Source organism: Ranitomeya variabilis, chromosome 1, assembly GCF_051348905.1.
Source record: "Ranitomeya variabilis isolate aRanVar5 chromosome 1, aRanVar5.hap1, whole genome shotgun sequence".
Taxonomy (NCBI): Eukaryota; Metazoa; Chordata; class Amphibia; order Anura; family Dendrobatidae; genus Ranitomeya; species Ranitomeya variabilis.
In genome coordinates, this window is record NC_135232.1 from 872,277,195 (window position 1) to 872,295,914 (window position 18,720).

General features: G+C 45.8%; 1 protein-coding gene and 1 long non-coding RNA gene across 2 annotated transcripts in view; one reads left to right on the forward strand and one right to left on the reverse strand.

The window, feature by feature from the left end:
• Window positions 1-1,460: 1,460 nt before the first annotated feature.
• Window positions 1,461-12,156, reverse strand: LOC143788099 (uncharacterized). Its single transcript, XR_013218557.1, has 3 exons — window positions 12,036-12,156; window positions 3,173-3,329; window positions 1,461-2,621 (listed from the first exon to the last, which is right to left on the reverse strand). It is a non-coding gene; the product is annotated as an uncharacterized LOC143788099 (long non-coding RNA).
• A 62-nt stretch (window positions 12,157-12,218) lies between these two features.
• METAP1 (methionyl aminopeptidase 1) overlaps window positions 12,219-18,720 on the forward strand; it is a 60,610-nt gene continuing 54,108 nt past the window's right edge. Inside the window, exon 1 of the mRNA XM_077277481.1 lies at window positions 12,219-12,670. Coding sequence (XP_077133596.1) covers window positions 12,554-12,670 — 117 coding nt within the window. The 5' untranslated portion in view covers window positions 12,219-12,553. The remainder of the gene's footprint in view (window positions 12,671-18,720) is intronic.

Here is an 18,720-nt window from a genome sequence, read left to right on the forward strand (position 1 = left end):
CTATCTCTACTGTCGCATGACAATCCAAACATTTGACAGATTGTTGGAGATATTACGCCCAGGAATCACATTTCAGGACACAAGAATGCGCAAAGCCATCTCCGCCGAGGAACGTCTTCTCCTTACATTACGGTATGTATTCTACATCCTCACATACTGTATGTTGATGTTCTTTTTTTTTTTCTGGGTTTTTTTCCTTTTTTTTTAACCAGAATATGTGTACATTAGGTCACAAGCAGATGTGACAAAGTTACGAAAATATTATGGTTAAGCACCCTTTGGAAATTTGTCTTTTTCCAGCGTTCTTTTTTTTTTTTTTTAAAAAAAGCAAATATGATTGTGCTTATTCATGTTTTGTGTGCACTCGTGAAACCTACATAATTTTGTTTTGGGTTTCTCTTTCAGATTCCTGGCCACTGGATTGTCCTTTGCGGGACTCCACCTGGAGTTTTTGATTGGCCAATCAACAATTTCTGGCATTGTGCGTTTAACCTGTCGGCAAATATGGGATAGACTCAAGGACCTTGTGATGCCTGAGCCAAAACAGGCTGATTGGCTCAAAATAGCCCGTGGGTTTCAGGTCAATTGTGACTTTCCAAACTGCATTGGAGCGGTGGATGGGAAACATATCAGGGTACGTAAGCCGCCGAACTCTGGCTCCCAATTCTACAACTATAAGCAGTTTTCCTCTGTAGTTCTGTTAGCTGTAGTTGACAGTAACTACAGGTTTATAATTGTAGACATTGGGGCCTATGGCCGAACTGGAGACTCTAGAGTCTTCAATTCGTCTATAATGGGTCGGCGGCTACGTGACAACCAGTTACATCTCCCACCACCACAACTCCCAGGCTCCACTGCAGAAGCAATGCCTTTTTTTTTGGTTGGTGATGAGGCGTTCCAACTGACCAGACACGTCATGAGGCCTTATCCCCGGTGCAACCTGGACCACCGTCGGAGGATCTTTAATTTGCGCCTTTCTAGGGCGCGGAGACTGGTGGAGTGCGCCTTTGGTATTCTGGTGGCCAAATGGCGTGTCCTCCAGACTGCCATACAGCTCAGTGAGGCTACAGTTAATGAAGTTATCAAAGCCTCAGTAATTTTGCACAACTATACCCGCATACATGATTGCTTCTCAGATGGTAATGATGAACACATGTTGCGTAGTGTAATTAGGCCAACACCACATGGCCCTCCTCCGCGCCGTCCCCTTTCTGGCATCAAAGTTAGGGATGTTTTGACAAATTATTTTGTTTCTCCTCAGGGTTCTACTCCCTGGCAAGATTATGCTGTTTCTCAATTGTGATCTCCTTATTTTCTAGATTGCTTGGCAAAATATACTATTTTCTGCCCCTGAAACAGTACTGTGTGTGTTGTGTTTCCTTACTGACCATATGTTTATGTTTCTAGAATATGTGTGTGATGCAATAATGATTTGGCCACAAACATCAATTGGCTTTTTTCATCAAATTTTAGTTAAATACCAAGCCTTTTTTTGTTTCCTTGATAACATATTTTTTTCATATGTTAGATTTCCTTTTTTTTTGGTATTTATAAACAAGAAAACACAACAAAGTGGAAATGGTGCCCCAAAAAAAAACAAACATGGTAGGCAGCTCACAAAAATAAAGATTATGAAGAAAACACAAAAAAACATTACAGATCCCTGTAAGTTGGCGGGGGAGATGGTGGCAGCTCGGGGTCCTGGTCAGGGGGCCTTTGTTGGGCCAATGGGACTTCATCCTGTGAGGATAAGTGGCTTGTGGCCCAGAATACTGGCCTTGTCCATATTGGCCAGTTGGGTGGTGTCCATAAGCCAATTGTCTCTGTGCCTCATGCTGACGGACATATTGGCTTGCATCATACCCAACCCCAAAATGGCCATGTTGTCCAAACCCAGGTTGGGACCAGCCTACATCACTGGGTCTGGAAAAGTGGCCATATTGGGATTGGGGGTTGTAGGCTGCCATTTGGTAGACTGATGGCCTTTGTATATTTGGTGGTGGGAGGGGTTGAGGTGTAGGCATACGTGGAGGAGGTGCAGCAAATCCTGATTGATCCTGCTCCTGTTGAGGGAATTGAAGGCACAAGAGGTTGGTTTGGGAAAGCTGCCTTCGCTCAAGATATTCAAACACCTCATAGGGGTTATTTGGAGCTGTGCTTAAATCAATCAGGATTTGCATACACCCTCTCACACGTAGCCTCACCTCACGGGGAAGGGGTCTAAGGTAACGGGCAAGGCTGCGGGCAAAGGCCTCCTCTCCATCATGGCCAAATAATTGAGGACCCCAGCGTCAACATCATTTCTTGTGGCTTGCAGCTCTCTCCTTCGGCGGGCTCTGCGTAAAGGCCCAGCTGCCTGTGGGGATGACACCAGTGGGCGTGGAGGACTGCTGCTCTGGGCATGTTCCTCATGCCTTTCAGCATCATGTGCTGCTGATGGTGGTGGTGCTGCATCTTCCTCACTTGCTGCTGCCTGCAGTGATGATGATGCTGATGGGTCCTCAAGGATGGATGCGGAAGATTGAAAAGATGGGCCTGCCACCTCTTCATCCACACTTACAGGATCGATCACAGCCTCCGATTCCGACCCGGTCTCCCTCTCTGTGAGGTTAGACTGTGTTCTGTTAATAAAAGGCAAAAAATAAAATAAAATTTTTTAGGGCCATTGTTTAATTACACATCTGTGAGATATATTCACAAAAAATACATACACACAACCTCAGATCAGCACAACATCTCCTTCTCTACTCCACTCTTATCTCAGATTCACACAAGAATATACAAGATTTTTCTTGGGGATCACCCCAAATGTTAACAACACTATCACAACACATCATAATGTCGCATACCATTTCAAGCTACCACAAAACCATGAAGACCCACCTCTTCAAACAATCACAGAACATCCAGTACCAACCCATCGAACAAACCACTGCATGAACATCTCTAATCTCGCCTACTACATTCTCACCCATCCCTTGTAGTAGGTAGTGATGCTTGGCGGCCAGGGTCCCCTCTCCTCCAGGACCCTTTTTGAATTTATGCTTGTTTACATTATTGTTTGCACTATATTTACACATCCTTACATGTAATTCGCAATGTAATAACCCTAACAAAAAATAATTACTAAGATTGCTTATCACTAAAAATGTGTTGAGAGGTTATTACTTACTGCCTAAGATTCATACTGACATCCAAAAATGAAAGACGGTCATAGTATATATATTTCCGCTTCTTGAGTGGGGCTGATGACCCACTTCTTGACCGCTGCTGTCTTTCACGCCGGTATTGGTCCCGGATGCTGCGCCATCGTGTCATGACATCATCCACTGCAATTACATGGTCACAAATATTGTTCAATATCATTCTGAACATAGCTTATTCCAGTTGGCAGTGATATATTATTCTTAGTTTAAATATTTTTGGCTCCTGCACCATTATTTCCAGGGGGCTGCAGATGTTAAAGGGGTTACATGCAGTGGTCTATATATCGGTCACAGTTGGAAACTTTACAGTCACAGACTGGTACAGAGGGGAGAGAACCCTGTTCTTGCAAACATACATTAGGTCATATTTTGAATGTGAAATAAAAATGTCTTCTGCAATAATTAGCCTAATGTGACAATTTATGACAAATAAAGACAAGGGTCAACACCCCTCTGGACGAGGTATGAGTCCAAAGAAATATTTAGCAGCGCAACATCAAGATTACCTATGTACATAAACACTTTGGCATGTTAATCAGCTTTTGGAATTGGCAAAAATGGACCTAAATGACATAGAAATATGAAAATGATTGGTCAAGTAATCATGTAGGGAAAGCATCTTGTAAAGTAAAATCTTGGGAATACATGAGTGTACTTACATAGACGTGTCTGCTCCGCACGTGGCCGTTGGGCATAATCAGGGAATAGAAGACCACAGATGGCCCTCCAAGCTGCCTCTTTCCTGGCCCGGTTTGAGTAGTTGGGATCCCACTGGTCCCATATTTCTGGCCTTTCTTGGACCAGGATGAGGAGCATGTCAACATTAATTATCCTGGCCATGATGCATTCCACTCTGTGGAGGCAACCACCAGACTTCCGGGATGTCTGTGTGGCTTTTTCAGCGAATTGAAAAAGACAGCAAGACAAAAAGATCATACCCATATATAAAGGAACACCTCCAAACAATGATAAATAATGAAAATATATATTTATTATTGGCAAAAGACCTCAAAAAATGTATATGTGTACATGCAAGGAACGATAACACAAAACATTTAAAAACGTTTAAAATTGCATACAATGCAATAACATGCCTATGCTGGAATAATAGTCAAATCCTATGATAGGGAAAATGACATCCCACAAAAGGCATGCTTCTCCCCATAAGACAATCCACAAAATCTAACCACACAGTCAAAATATAGAAATAATGACCACTGAACAAAGTGGTATCAATGTTGCAATACCATGACTACCAACATGAGGTGCATAATTCCTATATAGAATGACCGCAACAATATACAAATCATGGTCAGGGAGATACAGTACAAAGGGGCCCTAAAGGAACCACGTGCCTGTAGATAGAGTCAGAAATATGACTCAAGAGATAGCTATTATGTGGTAAACACACGTGGCCTGAAAGGGAAAGGGAGAGGAAGGACTGCAAGGAATGTATGAAAGCCCAATGTAATAAACCTCAATCCCATGAAACACCCCTATCATACCAAAAATTCAAGCCCATGACCATGAATGAAAATCCGTGTGGAAAGGATAAAGATCCATGTAGAGAGGGGAGTCGCCATGGTGTGATATTTCTGTGGGTCAGGGGCCCCCATACCCCCCTTTGTTCTAGGGAGTGAAAGTAAATTGTAGCTAAGTCTGGATTTTAAGCCCCTCCAAATGTATCTCCCAATTATAGAATGCACCTTTTGAAAGAATGTGTCAGGGATCTTTATAGGTAGCATTCTTGATATGTAACTGAACTTAGGGAATATGAAGCCTTTTAAAAGATTTGTGCGGCCTATCCAGGAAACAAAAGGGGCCCTCCACGTTTTAATCAGATCTAGTGTAGAATTAAGCAATGGTAAGTAGTTGAGTGAAAATAGTGAGTGCCAATGTGGGCTTCGTTTGATTAATAAATATTTAATAAAGTTTAAGTTCCACTTAATTGGGAATTTAACTTTAATAAAGTAAAGTCGCATGCTGAACATTTATACTCATCGCCTCTGACTTCTTTAGATTCATTTTAAAGTTTAATAAATCTCCAAATGTTTCAAACATTTCCAACACTACTGGAATCTTCCTGTAAGGGTATGTTTCCACGGTCAGTTTTGCTTCAGGCTTTGGTCAGGATTTTATGCAGGTAAAATCCTGACCAAAACTGCACCTGAGGTCACTGGCAGGTCACCTGCGGTGTACCTGCGTGTTTTGCTCATAGTAGCAACATGCTGCGTTTCGAAAAAACGCACCACGCATGCGTTTTCGCAGCAAAAACGCATGCGTTTTTTAACGCATAGTGGAGTCTGGATTTCATAAAATCCCATCCACTATGCTGTAACATCTGGACGCTGCGTTTTTGACGCTGCAGAAAAACGCAGCGTCAAAAACGCAGCGTTTCCTGAACGTGGAAACATACCCTTAGGGTTAGTCAACAGTAATAATAGGTCATCTGCGAAAGCTGCTATAACATGGGACATTCCCATTATCCAAACCCCTTCTATGTCTAGGTGCTGTTTGATGTTTTGAATCAGTTTCAATAGTCAGGATAAAGAGAGCCATCGAGAGGGGGCATCCTTGTCAGGTGCCGTTTCTAATTCCAAAGGGTGAGGATAAATCTCTGTTTACTCTTACTTTCGCAGTTGGGGACGTATACAATTTAAATATGGCATTTAGTAGTATTGAGGGGAAGCCGAATCGTGTAAGGGTCTCTTGCATAAAAGTCCAGTCTACCCTGTCGAAACGCCTTCTCCGCATCTGTTCCCATCAGCACTAGGGGCCTATGATGGGTGTGCGCATGCTGCATCAGGTATAATACTCTTAAGGAATTATGTTTTCCTTCTCTGCGTCCAACAAAACCCACTTGTTCTGGTGAGATTAGCGTGTCTAGTACTAAGCTTACTGTTTTGGCAATAATTTTCACATATAATTTGAGGTCATTATTCAATAAAGAGATGGGTCTATAATTGCTGCATATCTCAGGGTCACTACCTTCTTTATGGTTACCTCTAAAAAACCCATCCGAGAAATTGCTACAATATTAGGAGTGGCAAAATCTACACTTTGGTACATCCTGAGAAAGAGAGAAAGCACTGGTGAACTCATCATGGCAAAAAGACCTGGGCGCCCACGGAAGACAACAGTGGTGGATGATCGCAGAATAATCTCCATGGTGAAGAGAAACCCCTTCACAACAGCCAACCAAGTGACCAACACTCTCCAGGAGGTCGGCGTATCAATATCCAAATCTACCATAAAGAGAAGACTGCATGAAAGTAACTACAGAGGGTTCACTGCACGGTGCAAGCCACTCATAAGCATCAAGAATAAAAAGGCGAGACTGGACTTTGCTAAAAAACATCTAAAAAACCAGCACAGTTCTGGAAGAACATTCTTTGGACAGATGAAACCAAGATCAACCTCTACCAGAATGATGGAAAGAGAAAAGTATGGCGAAGGCGTGGTACAGCTCATGATCCAAAGCATACCACATCATCTGTAAAACACGGCGGAGGCAGTGTGATGGCTTGGGCATGCATGGCTGCCAGTGGCACTGGGTCACTAGTGTTTATTGATGATGTGACACAGGACAGAAGCAGCCGAATGAATTCTGAGGTATTCAGAGCCATACTGTGTGCTCAGATCCAGCCAAATGCAGCAAAACTGATTGGTCGTCGTTTCATACTACAGATGGACAATGACCCAAAACATAAAGCCAAAGCAACCCAGGAGTTTATTAAAGCAAAGAAGTGGAATATTCTTGAATGGCCAAGTCAGTCACCTGATCTCAACCCAATTGAGCATGCATTTCACTTGTTAAAGACTAAACTTCAGACAGAAAGGCCCACAAACAAACAGCAACCGAAAACCACTGCAGTGAAGGCCTGGCAGAGCATCAAAAAGGAGGAAACACAGCGTCTGGTGATGTCCATGAGTTCAAGACTTCAGGCAGTCATTGCCAACAAAGGGTTTTCAACCAAGTACTAGAAATGAACATTTCATTTACAATTATTTAATCTGTCCAATTACTTTTGGTCCCTTTAAAAACAGGGTGGCACATGTTAAGGAGCTGAAACTCCTAAACCCTTCATCCAATTTTAATGTGGATACCCTCAAATGAAAGCTGAAAGTCTGAACTTCAACTGCATCTGAATTGTTATGTTTAAAATTCATTGTGGTAATGTCTATAACCATAATTAGAAAAATGTTGTCTTTGTCCAAATATATATGGACCTAACTGTATGTCCTCTCCCGAATTCCCTGTTTGGTGTCCGAAGGTGGCAAGGTCCCCGGGTTTTGGCGGGGCTGGGTGGGAATATGTGACAGGGTCACTGGTGTCGTACATGAGAGGAGTTATGTGTCATAAAGGTTGTTTCCTGTGTGATGTGAAAGCCATAAGTGTTTTCTCCAGCATGATATGTGCTGAGAGCAATCCAGTCGCTATATGGGCATGGATTTTATGGTGCGTAGGTCAGAGATGAGCGGGAAGCCTATCCACCATATCTCTACCTCCAGGGTGTAGCTGGAGGGAGTTAAATGTCCAGATAGGTTTTTTTTCTCTATGTGTAGTGTGGAGGAAGGAAGCCTCCCGACTGCTAGCTCCTGTGAGAGTTGTCATATGTGTTGTCACAGAAGTACTGGGCAGGAGGTTGTATGTACTATTTACTTTCTTTTGAGCCAGACAGGCTGTTTTTCTGTTACCAGCTTGGGTTTTTTGGTTTATGATACAATAAAACACCCTCGGTGTTGCGGAAAGCACCGGACTCCAGCAGCGCATGCGCCGCTACATGGCCAGATCGTTCTCCTTACTTTCCCGATTGGTCAGCCTGTGTATTTAAACTCCACAGGACCTGACGCTGAAACTCCCCTGGAAGAAGGCACACAAGCCGAAACGGCCGTAGGGGCAGTGGCACCACTTGTCTAAAGGTAAATACACCAGTTTACATGGCTTTATTTCCCTCCCCGTTTTCTATATGCTGACCACTGGATATTTCTTACCAGTTAAATTTGTGCACTCTGTTTGCTCAGCATTGACATAATCCAGGTACATTAGTACTTACTCTGGTAGGGTGCTAGTATAACCATTATGCTAAATTGCTTTTGATGTGTGGTTCCACCCAGTAGTTGTCTCCATTATCGAATCCCGTTGTTTGTACTATGGTATTTTGCAATATAGTCTCAATAAAATGTATGTTTTCATTATTTGGATTCCTTTAGTGCATTTTTAGGTTGTATGTACTTTTGCACTGGGAATAGGTCGTAATTCCGCGTATGGGCACAAGTGATATGATTATCACTGTGCATTGTTATCTATATCTGCTTATATGTGCACACGTTGGAGATTTGACTGTGGAATTTTTTGTGCAGATTCTGCATTTCTTTGCAGAAAACGCTGGTCAGAATCGGCACCTTTTTTTGGTATGTGCACACGTTGCAGATTTTTGTGCGGATTTCTTCCTTTTTTTACCCCTGCAGATTTCTATAATGGAATGGGTGTAGAAACGCAGCAGATCTGCACAAAGAAGTGACATGGTCCTTTTTTGAATCTGCTGCGTTTTCAGTGCAGAATTTTCCGCACTATTAGCACAGCATTTTTTTTGCCATTGATTTACATTGTACTGTAAATCACTTGCGGATCTGCAGCGTTTCCGCGCGGAAAAAAAAGCTGCAGTTCTGCAGGAAATCTGCAACGTGTGCACATACCTTAAATCTCCGAGTGATGTGATTCAGATAAAACCCCCAAGGGATCCATTCGCTATAATGAGGCAGCAGAGTCACTCTGGACTCCATCTGACCTCTGTTCAGTGTTGTCCTTCTTTTCAGTGGTGCACAAAACTTTGGTTGACGACTAGTGTTGAGCGATACCGTCCGATACTTGAAAGTATCGGTATCGGATAGTATCGGCCGATACCCGAAAAATATCGGATATCGCTGATACCCGATACCAATGCATTTCAATGGGACGCAAAGTATCGGAATGGTTCCCAGGGTCTGAAGGAGAGGAAACTCTCCTTCAGGCCCTGGGATCCATATTCATGTGTAAAATAAAGAATTAAAATAAAAAATATGGATATACTCACCTCTCCGGTGGCCCCTGGATCTTACCGCTGTAACCGGGAGCCTTTGTTCCTAAGAATGAGCGCGTGAAGGGCCTTCGGCTTCTGATTGGTCGCGTGACCGCTCATGTGACCGCTCACGCGACCAATCAGAAGCCGCGACATCAGCCGCGACGTCATCGAAGGTCCTTCACGGGCTCATTCTTAGGAACGGAGGCTCCCGGTTACAGCGGTAAGTTCCAGGGGCCGCCGGAGAGGTGAGTATATCCATATATATCCATATACTCACCTCTCCGGCGGCCCCTGGAACTTACCGCTGTAACCGGGAGCCTCCGATCCTAAGAATGAGCCCGTGAAGGACCTTCGATGACGTCGCGGCTTCTGATTAGTCGCGTGAGCGGTCACATGAGCGGTCACGCGACCAATCAGAAGCCGCGACGTCATCGAAGGCCCTTCATGCGCTCATTCTTAGGAACAAAGGCTCCCGGGTACAGCGGTAAGATCCAGGGGCCACCGGAGAGGTGAGTATATCCATATTTTTTATTTTAATTCTTTATTTTACACATGAATATGGTTCCGATACCGATTCCCGATACCACAAAAGTATCGGAACTCTGTATCGGAATTCCGATACCGCAAGTATCGGCCGATACCCGATACTTGCGGTATCGGAATGCTCAACACTATTGACGACACTTTTTTGGACTCCAAAAATACGGACACAGCCGGACCGGATCATAAGCCAGACAGCATCCACAGTGCCTCCATCTGCCTCATTATAGGGAATCTTCTGCTGGGTGTACCATCTGAATCATGTATTTTGGAGATTAAGGGTATGTGTCCACGTTCAGGAAACGCTACGTGTTTGACGCTGCGTTGAGCCGCAGCGTCAAGCACGCAGCGTCCAGATGTTACAGCATAGTGGAGGGGATTTCATGAAATCCCGTCTCCACTATGCATTAAAAGACGCATGCGGCATACCCGCGAAAACGGACATGCGGCGCGTCTTTTAAGAACGCAGCATGTCCTTACATTGAGCAAAACACGCAAGAACAAAGCAGGTGACCTGCCAGTGACCTCAGGTGCAGATTTGGTCAGTATTTTACCTGCATAAAATCCTGACCAAATCCTGATGCAATCCTGCACGTGGACACATACCCTTACACGGAAACCCTAGTATAAGCGCTCATTGCAGAGATCAGGATAAATGTGAGCCGAGCCTTACTGTGACCTTTGGGAGGCAGAATGAACAAATCAATGGATGAAGAATTGGCTTTATTTTTTACGACGTTCCTCATGCGGCATAAGTGATTAGACAACTTTATTCTTTGGGTTGGTGAGATTACAGCAATACCAGATTTACCAAAATACCAGATATCAAGTTTTTGTATCGCTACATTTTGAGAGCTATAATTTGTACACATTTCTGCCGACAGAGTCATGTGACGGCTTCTTTTTTGCGCGATGAGTTGATGTTTTTGATCCCTTTTTATTCCAATTTTTGGGAGGCAGAATGAACAAAACCCAGCAATTCAGGAATTGTTGTTTGTAGTTACTTTTGTGTCATTCCATGTTTTAAAATGTATTCTTCGGGTCAGTACAACTACAGCGATATTACATTTATAGAGTTTTTTTTATGTTTTAGCACTTTTACGCAATAAAAACTATTTTATTGAAATAATTATTCTTCCATCACTTTATTCTGAGAGCTATAACTTTATTTTTCTGCTAACTGAGCTGTATGGCCTCTTGCTTTTTGTGGGACAAGCTGACATTTTCAGCGATACCATTTTAATTTTCATTCGTCTTTTTGATCGCGGTTTACTCCACTTTTGTTCGGCGGTATGATAAAAAAGCATCATTTTTTGCCTCGTTTTTCTTTACAGTGTTCACTGAAGGGGTTAACTGGTGGGACAGTTCATTAGGTCGGGTCATTCCTAACGAGTGATACCAAATATGTGTACTTTTTTTTCATAAAAATATTTATTTATGGGTATATTTTTTATTATTATTTTGTGATTTTTAAAAAAATATTTTTATAATTTTTTAAACTTTTTTTTTATACACGTTCCTCTATGGGACTTTCAGTTTCTTAAGTCTGATCGCCATTCTAATGCTTGGCAATGCATTGGAACTGTCAGCTGCACATGATCTAACTAACTTGCCAGTGCCTGGTGACCCAGATGGCGTCTGACAACGGGTCACCATGGCAATGATCAGGATCCGCGATGATGTTGCCATGAAGTGTCCATAAGTCCAAGGTTGTGAGTACCAGAAGAAATGTGCGGCGGATTCGCATGAGCAGCGATGACGAAAGCTTCTGCGTCATCACGCCCCATTGGTATAACATGGAGAGAGGGCCGACTAGTCCGGGGCAAGTCACAGCCCTCATTAGCAGAGGACACGGGGGCAATATACTTTTTTTGCGACAATTTTGGGATAAAAGAACCCAACTTTATTAAACACGTACTGTACAGAGCACAGACGTGATCTGCAGCCAAAACCCCTGAAAAAGAGCTGCAGGCGGGAAAGCACTCACTGCCACGGGAGCAGGAAAAACCGCAGCAATAGCGCTGGGTGTGAACATAGCCTTCCAGGGCTCGCACCCATTCCAATGCATAGAGGAAACCGCAGAAAACACATGTGACCGCTGCTGCCAATCACTGAGCTCAGCAATCATTCTGACACAGACAGCACACAGGTCAGGCAGCATTCTCTCCATTTTATCAAGCAGGCCTGTGGAGGGAAAACACATGATCCTGGAAAACTTCTTTACGTTTTGGGTTCAAGCAGTTTTAGAAAAAGTTGCCTGTGTGAGCGGGACTGCCAGCTCTGCCCTCCGCGTCCTACTGCCGGTCTCCCGGTCCTGCCTGTCACTACGCCTCACGCTGGTCACTGTCGGCAACTCCTCCCGTAGGAAACCACGCCCACAAAGAAGCCCCGCCCACCGCGTGCAGCCGCTGCCGGAACCTTCTGACTCGCTGCAGCGTGCATGAAATGTGTCGCCGCTTTAGCCACGCCCACCCGCACAGCTCACACCCGGCTACCTGCTGCCTGCAGCTCCGCCCACAAGAGCCACCACCTATAGGACAAGACGTCCTTGGCCCGTGGCAGCTGCCGGTGCGCAGACATTGGACGGAGCACGAGTGGTTCCCTTTCCTGTTGTCAGTGCTCGCCACTCCCTGTTCTCTCCTCAGACAGGCCGGTTACGGCACCGCCCAGCAGTCTGTATCCACGGCGCACGCCTTCTTCACGTCCCCTCCCCGCCGTGCTGTAGGTGCTGCCGGGTGAAGCATGGCGGCGGTGGCGGCGAGAAGAGTGTGCGAGACAGAGCATTGCACCAGCGAGGCCAAGCTGCAGTGTCCGACCTGCCTGAAGCTGGGCATCCACGGCTCGTACTTCTGCTCGCAGGTACTGGTCATACACCGGGGCCTGCGCCATGCTGTGCCCTGCGGGGTCTGTGTGTAGTATGTGGTCTGTGTAGTGAGGGCTCTGCTGGTGACTGTGTGTACCAAGTGTGTCTGTGTGTAGCCAGTGTCTGTGTGGCCAGTGTCTGTGTGTGTGTGTGGCCAGTGTCTGTGTGTGTGTGTGTGTGTGGCCAGTGTGTGTGTGTGGCCAGTGTCTGTGTGTGTGTGTGTGGCCAGTGTCTGTGTGTGTGTGTGTGGCCAGTGTCTGTGTGTGTGTGTGGCCACAGTGTCTGTGTGTGTGTGTGGCCACAGTGTCTGTGTGTGTGTGTGGCCGGTGTCTGTGTGTGTGTGTGTGTGTGTGTGTGGCCACAGTGTCTGTGTGTGTGTGGCCACAGTGTCTGTGTGTGTGTGTGGCCACAGTGTCTGTGTGTGTGTGTGGCCACAGTGTCTGTGTGTGTGTGTGGCCACAGTGTCTGTGTGTGTGTGTGGCCACAGTGTCTGTGTGTGTGTGTGGCCACAGTGTCTGTGTGTGTGTGTGGCCACAGTGTCTGTGTGTGTGTGTGGCCACAGTGTCTGTGTGTGTGTGTGGCCACAGTGTCTGTGTGTGTGTGTGGCCACAGTGTCTGTGTGTGTGTGTGGCCACAGTGTCTGTGTGTGTGTGTGGCCACAGTGTCTGTGTGGCCACAGTGTCTGTGTGGCCACAGTGTCTGTGTGGCCAGTGTCTGTGTGTGTGTGTGGGGCCAGTGTGTGTGTGTGTGTGTGTGGCCAGTGTCTGTCTGTGTGTGTGTGTGTGTGTGTGGCCAGTGTCTGTCTGTGTGTGTGTGTGTGTGTGTGTGTGTGTGTGTGTGTGTGGCCAGTGTCTGTCTGTGTGTGTGTGTGTGTGTGTGTGGCCAGTGTCTGTGTGTGTGTGTGTGTGGCCAGTGTCTGTGTCTGTGTGTGTGTGTGTGGCCAGTGTCTGTGTGTGTGTGTGGCCAGTGTCTGTGTGTGTGTGTGGCCAGTGTCTGTGTGTGTCTGTGTGTGTGTCTGTGTCTGTGTGTGTCTGTGTCTGTGTGTGTCTGTGTCTGTGTGTGTGTGTGTCTGTGTGTGTGGCCAGTGTGTGTGTGGCCAGTGTGTGTGTGGCCAGTGTGTGTGTGGCCAGTGTGTGTGTGGCCAGTGTGTGTGTGGCCAGTGTCTGTGTGTGTGTGGGGCCAGTGTCTGTGTGTGTGTGGGGCCAGTGTCTGTGTGTCTGTGTGTGTGTGTGTGTGGCCAGTGTCTGTGTGGCCAGTGTCTGTGTGGCCAGTGTCTGTGTGGCCAGTGTCTGTGTGGCCAGTGTCTGTGTGTGGGGCCAGTGTGTGTGTGTCTGTGTGTGTGTGTGTGTGTGTGTGTGGGGCCAGTGTCTGTGTGTGTGTGTGTGTGTGTGTGTGTGGGGCCAGTGTGTGTGTGTGTGTGTGTGGGGCCAGTGTCTGTGTCTGTGTGTGTGTGGCCAGTGTCTGTGTGTGTGTGTGTGGGGCCAGTGTCTGTGTGTCTGTGTGTGTGTGTGTGTGGGGCCAGTGTCTGTGTGTGTGTGTGTGTGGCCAGTGTCTGTGTGTGTGTGTGTGTGTGTGTGTGTGGCCAGTGTCTGTGTGTGTGTGTGTGTGTGGCCAGTGTCTGTGTGTGTGTGTGTGTGTGGCGAGTGTCTGTGTGTGTGTAGCGAGTGTGTGTGTGTGGCCAGTGGCTTTGTGTGGGCAGTTCCAGTACAGTGAGTGCTGTGCCCTGCGTGTGTCTTTGTATAGCCAGTGCCCGTGTAGTGTGTGCTGTGCCACCCTGCTGTCCTTCATCTGTCTGTGTAGCCGGTGCCCATGTACTGAGCACTGTGCCCTGCGTGTCTTTGTACAACCAGTGCCGGTATAGTGAGCGCTGTGCCCTGCATGTGTCTGTGTATGTTCAGTAAACAATGATTTATCTGGCATCTATCTAATGTCTATGACAAGGAGAGCTTACAGGGGGTTGCCCTGTCAAAAATCTGTAAAGGTACCTTCACACATAACGATTTCGTTAACGATATCGTTGCAACGTCACGCTTTTTTGTGACGTAGCAACGATCCCGCTAACGATCTCGTTATGTGTGACAGCGACCAACGATCAGGCCCCTGCTGGGAGATCGTTAGTCGATGGGAATGATCAGGACCGTTTTTTTGGTCGCTGATCACCCGCTGTCATCGCTGGATCGGCGTGTGTGACGCCGATCCAGCGATGTGTTCACTTGTAACCAGGGTAAACATCGGGTTACTAAGTGCAGGGCCGCGCTTAGTAACCCGATATTTACCCTGGTTACCATTGTAAAAGTTAAAAAAAAAAAAACACTACATACTCACATTCCGATGTCTGTCACGTCCCCCGCCGTCAGCTTCCCGCACTGACTGTCAGACGGCGTGTAACGTGACAGACATCAGAATGTGATTATGTAGTGTTTTTTTTTTTTTTTTAACTTTTACAATGGTAACCATGGTAAATATCGGGTTACTAAGCGCGGCCCTGCACTTAGTAACCCGATGTTTACCCGGGTGCTGCAGGGGGACTTCGGCATCGTTGAAGACAGTTTCAACGATGTCGAAGTCGTTCCCCTGATCGTTGGTCGCTGGAGAGGGCTGTCTGTGTGACAGCTGCCCAGCGACCACACAACGACTTACCAACGTTCACGGCCAGGTCATATCGCTGGTCGTGATTGTTGGTAAGTCGTTTAGTGTAACGGTACCTTAAGTCTGCAATCACTCTGTGTGACTGCATACTTATCAATAGATATTGAGCGAACAACGTTGGCTCGCTAATGGCGCTTACCAAATAGCTGCAGCAGGAACCCGGATACCTGGAGCGCTCCCGATAATCAGGTGTCCGGCACTGCAGCTGCATGTGTCGCGGATTTGAGACAGTAATAACACCCAGGCTCTCCATGCATGTGTTGTGACTGTCAGTCGCGATACATGCTGTTGCTGCACTGGACACCTGATTATCGGAGCGCTCCAGGTATCCGGCTGCAGCTTCTTCGGTAAGCGCTATAGCTTGCCGAATAAGGAGGGAGCTGACGATGTTCGCTCATCTCTACTTATGAATCCCCCCCCCCCCCCCAGCGCACACCACATCCCGTCTAGTGGGCACAGCCTCCCTCCATACACTTGTATTGAGCAAGGCCGTTCCCTATCTAGTGACATGTCCATCCGGTGTGTGCGGCTAACTAGAAGGCTCGGCCCCGCCCCATACAAGTGTATGGCAGTGAGGCTTTGCCCACTGGCCTTGAGTGTGTATATTTTTGGCATACAGGATATTTGCTTACGGCATCAATAACAAGATTTTAATGCAGAAATAAGGCTTTGAAGCCTTATGGTGACAGGTTTCCTTCAATCTGTGCCACATCTACATCAGTGTGATACAGGTGTATAGGAGCACATTGTGACCCCGGTGGCACTGTGACAATGTTGCAAAAAAGTTACAAAATTGGATTTCCTGTGACTGGTTTGTCGCAGTACCCTTGGAATTGCAATATGTCCATAATCGCATGTATTGCACTGCAATGTAGTAGCAACGCTGAGCGAATCATGGTCATGTGACAGGTGTTGCTGCCCTAGTCTTAAGGGGTATTCCCAAAATTTCAAACAATCACTTCCGTACAGGATAGGGTTTATACTGACTGCTGGGGGCTCTGACCACAGGTACCTCGGCAATCTTGAGGACAGGGCTCTGCTGATTATGGGACTGCTGGAAATATATGACCATTTAGGTCATATAGATCATATATCATAAGATCAGTGGGGTCCAAGACCCGACTGTTAGTTTTGGCTGTGAGCCAACGTCAGTAATGTACAGAGTAGAATGCTGCACACCGATTAGTTGCTATTACTAATTTCCTTAGGTCCCTCACTGATCGAATCAATGACTTTTACCTACAGATACAGTGGGGAAAAAAGTAGTCAGCCACCAATTGTGCAAGTTCTCCCACTTAAAAAGATGAGGCCTGTAATTGACATCATAGGTAGACCACAACTATGAGAGTCAAATGAGAAAACAAATCCAGAAAATCACTGTGTCTGACTTGGCAAGATTTATTTTGCAAATTATGGTGGAAAATAAGCATTTGGTCACCTAAAAACTTGCAAGATTTCTGGCTCTCACAGACCTGAACTTATAAGTTCAAACAGGTGCCATTACAACAGGTAATGAGTGGAGGACAGAGGAGCTTCTTAAAGAAGAAGTTACAGGTCTGTGAGAGCCGGAAATCTTGCATGGTTTTTAGGTGACTTGTTATCAGTATAAAAAACACCTGTCCACAACCTCAGTCACACTGCAGTCTCCACTATGGTGAAGACCAAAGCGCTGTCGAAGGACACCAGAAATAAAATTGTGGCCCTGCACCAGGCTGGGAAGACTGAATCTTCAATAGGCAATCAGCTTGGTGTGATGAAATCAACTGTGGGAGCAATAATAAGAAAATGGAAGACATACAAGACCATTGATAACCTCCATCGATCTGGGGCTCCACGCAAGATCTCACCCTGTGGGATCAAAATGATCACAAGAACGGTGAGCAAAACTCCAAGAACCACACAGGGGGACCTAGTGAATGACCTGCATAGAGCTGGGACCACCGTAACAAAGCTACCATCAGTAACACACTACGCCGCTAGGGACTCAGATCCTGCAGTGCCAGATGTGTCCCCCTGCTTAAGCCAGTACATGTCCAGGCCTGTCTGAAGTTTGCTAGAGAGCATTTGGATTATCCAGAAGAGTATTGGGAGAATGTCATATGGTCTGATGAAACCAAGGTAGGACTGCTTGGTAGAAACAAAACTTGTCGAGTTTGGAGGAGACAGAATGCTGAGTTGCATCCAAAGAACACCATACCTACTGTGAAGCATGGGGGTGGCAACATCATGCTTTGGGGCTGTTTCTCTGCAAAGGGACCAGGACGACTGATCCATGTACATGAAATAATGAATGGGGCCATGTATCGTGCGATTTTTGAGTGCAAACCTCCTTCCATCAGCAAGGGCATTGAAGATGAAACATGGGTCTTTCAGCATGATAATGATCCCAAGCACACCTCCAGGGCAACGAAGGAGTGACTTTGTAAGAAGCATATGAAGGTCCTGGAGTGGCCTAGCCAGTCTCCAGATTTCAACCCCCATAGAAAACCTTTGGAGGGAGTTGAAAGTCCATGTTGACCAGCGACAGGCCAAAAAATATCACTGCTCTAGAGGAGATCTGCATGGAGGAATTGGCCAACACACCACCAACAGTGTGTGCCAACCTTGTGAAAACTTACAGAAAACGTTTGACTTCTGTCATTGCCAACAAAGGATATATAACAAAATATTGAGATGAACTTTTGTTAATGACCAAATACTTATTTTCCACCATAATTTGCAAAATAAATCTTGCCAAATCAAACAAGGTGATTTTCTGGATTTCTTTTCTCAATTTTGACTCATAGTTGTGGTCTACCTATGATGTCAATTACAGGCCTCTCTCATCCTTTTTAAGTGGGAGACCTTGCACAATTGGTGGCTGACTAAATCCTTTTTGTCTCCCAGAGAGCAGGACAAACTCCTTTAAAAAAAAAAAAAAAATTACCTGCAGATGATGCTAAACCCATTGAACTCCTACAACTCTTATTGGGTGCTGCTAAAAAGCATGTGCTGTATAGTGGTGACCTAGCGTTGCATGTACATTTGGCTGCACCCCTGAGTCCTGTGGTCCCACTTCTCTAAGTAGGAAGAGACACTGTGACTCATAGTCTAAGAGTTTACAAAGACTTGGCTTACACCAAAATCCATCAATCAATACATGTGGACTTTGCATAAGTTGTCGTTGTCCATTCGCTCTGCACATGATCATTCATTATGGATGTGTTTCCCCCAAAAAAATGTTCATTCCTATTTGTGAGAATTTTATTGTTGCTATAAATTGTCCACAAGATTGTAGACATCTAAGTGTGTTGGTATAATAGAGCAAGCAGAATAATGTCTTGGCCTTCATCCCCTATTCAGTGGACAGATCACTAGTTGGGGGTCTGGCCTATTGCACACTGTCTAAACAGTCTAT